Source organism: Suncus etruscus, chromosome 4 (genome assembly GCF_024139225.1).
Source record: "Suncus etruscus isolate mSunEtr1 chromosome 4, mSunEtr1.pri.cur, whole genome shotgun sequence".
Classification (NCBI taxonomy): Eukaryota; Metazoa; Chordata; class Mammalia; order Eulipotyphla; family Soricidae; genus Suncus; species Suncus etruscus.
This window is the reverse complement of record NC_064851.1, coordinates 146767469-146775190: the sequence shown is the minus strand read 5'-3', so window position 1 is coordinate 146775190 and position 7722 is coordinate 146767469. Positions and strand designations below refer to the sequence as shown.

The 7722-nt window shown below is 46.8% G+C and overlaps 1 protein-coding gene across 2 annotated transcripts; it reads left to right on the top strand.

Annotated features, from left to right (window-relative positions):
* Positions 1-1473: 1473 nt before the first annotated feature.
* PLPP5 (phospholipid phosphatase 5) lies at positions 1474-7497 on the top strand. 2 transcript variants are annotated; one of them, XM_049771884.1, is made up of 7 exons: positions 1474-1543; positions 1684-1792; positions 2150-2183; positions 2819-2882; positions 3340-3464; positions 5163-5333; positions 7292-7497. In XM_049771884.1, exons 1-7 carry the CDS (start codon positions 1479-1481, stop codon positions 7450-7452), a joined length of 729 nt encoding a protein of 242 aa, XP_049627841.1. In that variant the 5' UTR covers positions 1474-1478; the 3' UTR covers positions 7453-7497. The 2 variants fall into 2 exon arrangements, with proteins under 2 accessions (XP_049627841.1, XP_049627840.1); XM_049771883.1 differs by having other exon boundaries at positions 2093-2183.
* Positions 7498-7722: the final 225 nt, after the last annotated feature.

The following is a 7722-nucleotide window of genomic DNA, read 5'->3' as shown; positions in this document are numbered from 1 at the left end:
TGCTCTCATTGGTGTTGGCACATACCTTATGATAAAAAAAGAAAATGATTTGCCACTCATAAAAAGATGCTAAGTAATTGCAACTGGCAAATAATAAGGTTCTTTTTATATACTACAAGGGTGTGTGCATAATTGGAATTGGTGAGAAAGTCATTTGTATCCACTTGTGATATTGCACAACAAACATAGATACCTACAGATTCTGTTTCCATTTCCTCGAGATCTTTATCTTTGTAGATTGGTTATTTCTATACCTTAGCTGTAAAAAACCTTTGTAGATCTGTGAAATGTTATTTTGCCTAAATCACTTGAGACTTGAGTCTTTAATAACAGAGCATCACTCTTCACAAAGTCAATCTCTTGAGTTTCCGTGACTTGGCTAGAAGCTCCTGACACTAACGGATTAGTGTTACATTTTCCTGGGGGTGTCCCACTAGGGCATTATTGTATAACAATGACTTGATGTTGCCACATAGACTTCAAGATATATAATATTTTGGGGGTTTTGTTGGTTGCCCTATGTTCTATTGCATAGTGTGAAATGTGTAAAGCTGGTTAATCTGTATATAAATAGCATATTGTTGACTAGTCATAGTGTATTTAGGACTGCCTGTACTATTTAAGCTTCCTAATATTGTGTGTGCTGGTAGGAACATATCATTTTTGTATATTTACTAATGTCGCCTTTTTTATTTTACAACTATTTTAGAATTCAAATGTGTTTTTGGCTTCAGTGAGGATTAATTTGGAAAGGTTTTTAATGACATTCCAATGATTTCCGATTTTGCCTGAGACTGACTTCAATAAATTGTCCTGTATGTTCCGAATTAAATATGTGCACTTAACTCGTTCTTCGCCTGCGGTTCCTGGCCCTAACCTACCGGGTAGGAGCCCATCCGGGAGGGAAGGGACTTACTTGCCCGACTCGAGACCAGCAGTGAGTTTGCAGCACTAGCCGGGGTCAGGGGTCGCGAGTCTCGAGACTTGGGTGGGGTTTGGCAGGAGAGGAAGGATCCTCAGCAGCTTTGCCCGGGTCTGAGAAAGACGGAGGTGACCGGCATGGCCAGGGGAGAGAGAGCTGGCCTCCACCTCTGTCTCGTTGGCTCTGCAGCATTCATGCATGCGTCCCACCCAGGCAAGAATGTCTGGATCTGGGGCAGTTATTTGCCTTGCACGCGGCTGACCCAGGCGGGACGCGGGTTCCATCCCCGGCGACCCATAGGGTCCCCCAAGCCAGGAGCGATTTCTGAGCGCAGAGCCGGGTGTGGCCCCAAAAGAAAAGCAAACACAAAGAATGTCTGGATCTCCCGGGACAGTCCCAAAGGCCACTCCGGCCCGCCGGGGAGGTGGTGGCCGCCCGGATCCCGCCTCCTCCCGCTCCGGGGCGTGGCGGCCGGGCCGGGCCGTCCTTTTCGCAGCAGCGGGAAGCCACGTCAACGCGCCGGGCCTGGGCTGGCTGGACGAGGCCGCGCGTCGGGATGAGGAAGGCGGCGGCCCTCGGGGCCGAACTGGGCCTGCGGCTCGCCCTGCTCGTGGCCTTCCTGTAAGCGGCGCGCGGCCAGGGCCCGGGCGTGTGCATGTCCCCGGGCGGGCGACCGAGCGCGCGGCCACCGGGCGCTGCAGCCTCTGTGCTCCATGCGTCCTCCCTTCCTCCCTCCCTCCCTCCCGCCCTCTCTCGCCCAGGGTGACCGAGCTGCTGCCTCCCTTCCAGCGGCTGATCCAGCCGGAGGAGATGTGGCTTTACCGGAACCCGTACGTGGAAGCCGAGTACTTCCCCACCAAGTCTATGTTTGTACGTGGCCATCCTGGTTCCAAATGCATTTAGTAAAAGAAAGGGAGGGGGGTTTCCTCGGCCGAGGTGCTCGAGATATTCCTCATGTTTAAGGGGCTCTTTGGGGCGGCTGGATGCTCTGGGGGGCTCCCCCATGCCTTAGGAACCCACCGACACCGACACCGAGACGGTCCCTTGCGGGGAGCTCCGGCCCGGGGAGGGCTGCCGGCACTTGGCTTTTTGCCCCAGCAGCTTACTCCGGTTGTGTTGGGTTTGTGAGTTTTTCTTTCTTTAACTAAACTCTGAGATGCTCTGGTTCAGGTCATTGCATTTCTCTCCCCGCTGTCCCTGATCGTCCTGGCCAAATGTCTCAAAAAGGCAGACGCCACAGACAGCCTGCAAGCCTGCCTCGGTAAGCGTCAACCCTCTGGCTGGGATGGGGTGCTAGGTTCCATCCCTGGCACCACATCTGGTACCTACCCCAAGGCCCACCAGGATTTCTGAGCACAGAGCCAGGAATAGCCCTGAGCCCTGAGCCCTCACCCCAGAGTCAATCCTTGTAGCTGCTGGGGACTCAATCTTCCAAAAGGGAGGTGTTTGGGGTTGGACACTAGATCTTGTGTAACTAAAAGAGTAATTATCCCCCCTGCCCAGGTCTCCACTTTAACAAGTGAGATAAAAACTAGCACTGGAAAGGCCGGAGCTACAGTCCAGTGGGGTGAGGAAAGGACTTTTATTTGCCTTGCATGTGGCCAACCCGTGTAATCCCCAGCACTACAAGCACTACCAAGAGTCCTCCCCCCAAAAAACATCTGGGTACCCCCCCAAATTTTTTAACGAAACTAGATTGATATTCAATCTTTGTGCACGCACTAGAAATGGATGATCTGTATCCGCCTAGTACAGCTTTCACCATATTGCTACGTGCAGTCATGAGGGCAACAATTACAATGAAGCTCAGGTTGGAGCATGTGGACTCTCTGGTTTCAGAGACATGACTGCATCCCTCCCAGCAAACCCACTAACACTCCCTTTTCTTCCTCCCAGCTGCCAGCCTTGCCTTAACTCTGAATGGTGTCTTTACCAACACAATAAAATTAATAGTGGGGAGGTAAGTAAGGGTTGGCCACTCGAGCCTAGGCCCGCCCTTAAGTCCTCAGGCAAGTTGAATGGCGCTGCACTTTCTCGGCCCTTTCTATTTCTCACCACCTCCTCCCTCCCTTCCCTGCGTGGACCAACACTTAGTCTCTTTTTTCCTGAGTGATGTTTCCAATTGACAGCCCCAGCAGAGTCACTGTCCTCCCTGAAGTTGAAATGCATCTTGCTCTTTGCTAAAATGTAATCATGCTGGAGATTACATTTTCCCCCCTTCCCTTCCTAATTTAAGTATTGTTCTGGGAAAAAGTTAACGTTTTTCTCTTATTTAATAACTGCCCTGATTCATTTATATATTTAGGCTGTGACTATTGACCAACCATGAAAAGAATTACCTACTTCTGATACAACCAAGAAATGATTTATGGTACTATAAATCACCTGTATTCTAATCCTGTCTTTTTTTCTTGCAGGCCACGCCCGGACTTCTTCTACCGTTGCTTCCCTGATGGGCAAGCCCATTCTGACCTGCCCTGCACAGGAGATAAGGATGTGGTGAATGAGGGTCGTAAGAGCTTCCCTAGTGGACATGCTTCCTGTAGGAAAACCAGGGACTTTATTTTCTTTTTTTTTTGTTGTTGTTTTTTGTTTGTTTTGTTTTGTTTTTTTGGGTTTTTGGGCCACACCCGGTAACGCTCAGGGGTTACTCCTGGCTATGTGCTCAGAAGTTGCTCCTGGCTCCGGGGACCATATGGGACACCGTGGGATTGAACCGCGGTCCGTCCAAGGCTAGTGCAGGCAAGGCAGGCACCTTACCTTTAGCGCCACCGCCTGGCCCCTATTTTCTTTACTTTATATTTTATCATTGCATTTCTCACTAGAAGCATGAAAATTATCTCACTACTCTTGTTCTTGTACCTAGAAATTGTCTTTTTTTTTTTTTCTTTAATCTATACCTGGCAATGCTCAGGAATTATTCCTGACAGGCTTAGGGGACCTTATAGGGTGCTATATAAGATCCAGGTAGGCCATGTGCAAGATAAACTCCCTACCTACTATACTATCTCTCCGACCCCGAATAGTCCTTTCTTTAATTCTATGGTGCTGCATATGGTCCCCCTTTAGAGCCAGATTGTAGCCAGACACAAATCTGAGATTGAAGTATTTTATTCTTTTTTTTGGGGGGGGGGGGCCACACCCTGTGATGCTCATGGGTTACTCCTGGCTATGCGCTCAGAAATCGCTCATGGCTTGGGGGACCATATAGGATACTGGGGGATTGAACCGTGGTCCGTCCAAGGCCAGATGTATGCAAGGCAAACGCCTTACCGCTGTACCACCACTCTGGCCCCCAGTATTTTATTTCTTATATTGCTTCAATCCTGTATTTGCCATAAAATTATTAGCCTTTGGGGCTGGAGCAATAACATAGCAGGTAGGGCATTTGTCTTGCACACAGCCAATCAAGGTTTGATGCCCGGCACTCCATATAGTCCCCACAAGCCTGCCAGGAGTCATTTTTGAGCGCAGAGCCAGTAGTAACCCCTGAACACCACCAGGTGTAGCCCAAAAAACCAAACTAAAAATCGTTAGTCTATTGAAAAATTGCTAAACACCTTAAATGTTTTAGAAGGTAGATATTTGTATACTATTGTTAATGAGGCCCTATTTTCATTTTTATTTTTGGTTTTTGGGTCACACCAGCGGCACTCAGCAGTTACTCCTGGCTCTGTGCTCAGAAATCGCTCCTGGGCAGGCACAGGGAACCATATGGGATGCTGGGATGCTACTGTCCCTCCTGGATCGGCTGCGTGCAAGGCAAATGCCCTATAACTGTGCTCTCTTCGGCCCCAGTCTGCCCTATTTTATAATTCCCATTTATATATGAGGAAAATAAAGCTTTGAGAAGTAAAAGCAAAAACACCCAAAGTCTTATCAATATTAAAAAACTACCCTTGGGGCCGGAAAGGTGGCGCTAGAGGTAAGGTGTCTGCCTTGCAAGCGCTAGAATAGGACGGGCAGCGGTTCGATCCCCCGGCGTCCCAAATGGTCCCCCCAAGCCAGGGGCGATTTCTGAGCGCATAGCCAGGAGTAACCCCTGAGCATCAAACGGGTGTGGCCCAAAAACCAAAAAAAAAAAAAAAAAAAAAACCAAATAAACAAAAAAAAAAAAAAAAACTACCCTTAGGTGAATATGAACTTTGGAACACAAAGTTGTTCACCTAACAATCTATATAAATATATGACAAGGAATAAAACATTCATACAGCATGCTCTACCCATGTTCTTCTTCTAGTTGCGTTTGCTGGTCTGGCCTTTGCTTCCTTCTACCTGGCAGGGAAGTTACACTGCTTCACACCACAAGGCCGTGGGAAATCGTGGCGGTTCTGTGCTTTTCTGTCACCTCTACTTTTTGCAGCTGTGATCGCACTGTCTCGCACCTGTGACTACAAGCATCACTGGCAAGGTAAAGAACTACTCATCACAGAAGCTTGTGTTTCACTCATCCTTAGCAATAGGAGTCGCCAAGTATCAGTGAATGACTAAACAAAAGACTGTGTATGGTCTAGGACACAGGTTCCCAAATTTATGTGGCCAACCACCTCCACTCAGGAACAAAACTACTCAAGACCCCTTAACTTACCTTCTTTAAGTGGACAAAGTGTCTCTCAACTGCACCCAAAGTGGATGATGGGTGCCTCCAGTGCCTGGTGAAGGCACCTATCACCCACTGTGGAAAGCAGTGGCCTAGGTTTTTACTAAGCTTGCACTTAGCTTCAGATGAGGAGAGCATAATTACCAGGAGGAACATACTTATTTTCCTTACACAGTTCTTCCCATTATCTTCAGGATAACATTCCAAAGCCCCTGTATATGCTTGAACTACACAACCCTATTTTTTTTTTCTTAAACATCCTTACAATAAAGTTTACTTATAAGTTAGATTCAAGGCTGAAAGATAAAGGGTATAGGATATAGATAAAGGGTATAGCCTTGAATGCTGCTGACCCTATTCAATCCCTGGCATCACATATTAGTACTCAGCGCACTTTCAGCATCGCTCCCTAAACATAGCTCGTTATGGACCCCAAACTAAAAATATAGTACAGTAAGAGTTTAACAATATAATTGATAGCTAGGTGATTCATTCTCAAAGTTTTATCATGCATTATTTTTTGACCATGGCTTATCTCAGGTAACTGCACAAAGAATTAGAATATAAGGATATTGCTGTATTGTTTTTTGTTTTGTTTTGGGGGTTACTCCCAGCAGGGCTCAGTGCTTACCTCTGGTTCTGTGCTCAGGGATCACTTCTAGCAGGCTTGGGGAGACAGTATGGGGTACTGGGATGAAACCTGGGTTGAATGCAAGGCGGTGACCAACTCACTATTACTCTGAATTTTAAAAATTCTAATCTAGGGGCCGGGCGGTGGCGCTGGAGGTAAGGTGCCTGCCTTGCCTGCGCTAGCCTAGGACGGACCGCGGTTCGATCCCCCGGCGTCCCATATGGTCCCCCAAGAAGCCAGGAGCAACTTCTGAGCGCATAGCCAGGAGTAACCCCTGAGCGTCACAGGGTGTGACTCAAAAACCAAAAAAAAAAAAAAAAATTCTAATCTAGTAAAAAAAAAAAACGCCAGATAAAAAACGTGTTTCTGGGGGGGCAAAGTAATAGTATAACAAGGAGGACATTTATTTACATGCAGCTGATCCAGGTTCAATATCCCCGTATCCCTTATGGTTACCTGAGCCAACTAGGAGTAAACCCCTAAGTAGGGGCCGGAGAGATAGCATGGAGGTAGGAGGTTTGCCTTTCATGCAGAAGAACGGTGGTTCGAATCCCGGCATCCCTTATGGTCTCCTGAGCCTGCCAGGAGTGATTTCTGAGCATAGAGCCAGGAGCAACCCCTGATCGCTGCTAGGTGTGACCCAAAAACAAGAACAAAAATTTACAATTTGGTGTATAGAGAACAATGAAATATGATAAAATTGAGACTGTAAAGAAATTATGAACCTGGAATTGTATGTTTGGACAGATTACTTCTCAGTGCTTTAGTTTTCTAATGTATAAATGGGAACCATAAAAATAATAGAACTCGGGGCCGGGCGGTGGCGCTAAAGGTAAGGTGCCTGCCTTGCCTGCGCTAACCTTGGACGGACCGCGGTTCGATCCCCCGGTGTCCCATAAGGTCCCCCAAGCCAGGAGCGACTTCTGAGCACATAGCCAGGAGTAACCTCTGAGCGTTACTGGGTGTGGCCCAAAAACCAAAAAAAAAAAAAAAAAATGCAAAAAAAAAAAAATAATAGAACTCAAGATTATAGCTACGATTATAGCATGTATCTGGAGTCAAGTTCTTATCCTGTGTGGTTCAAACTTGATCTTAGAAGTTAAATGTGATAAAGATGTTTGTCTCTTTTATTTTTCAGACATACTAGTTGGTTCCATGATTGGCCTGTCTTTTGCCTATGTCTGTTATAGGCAGTATTACCCTCCTCTGACTGATCTAGAATGTCACAAACCTTTTCAGGATGGACTTTTACTTCCCACTACACAAAAGAAGCCTGGTGATCATCATTTTGCCATTTAAACATTGGAGCACTCTCAGTGGACAAAAGTGAATCTCAAAATAAGACTTTCTGGTCTTTTTTTTTTTCCTACCTCTTATAAGGCACAAACGAGGACATAAGTATTGAATCCTGCCTCTCTGTGACTGCAGTTTCGCCATTCCTCACAGAGATTTATCAGCAGGTTCTCTGCTCATTATGTGTCATATATTCTGGAAAAGACCTTCAACTGCTGGACTTATAAGATTGGTTACCAGGTTCCAAGTGATAGTACTAAATGTAGGGCACTTGCC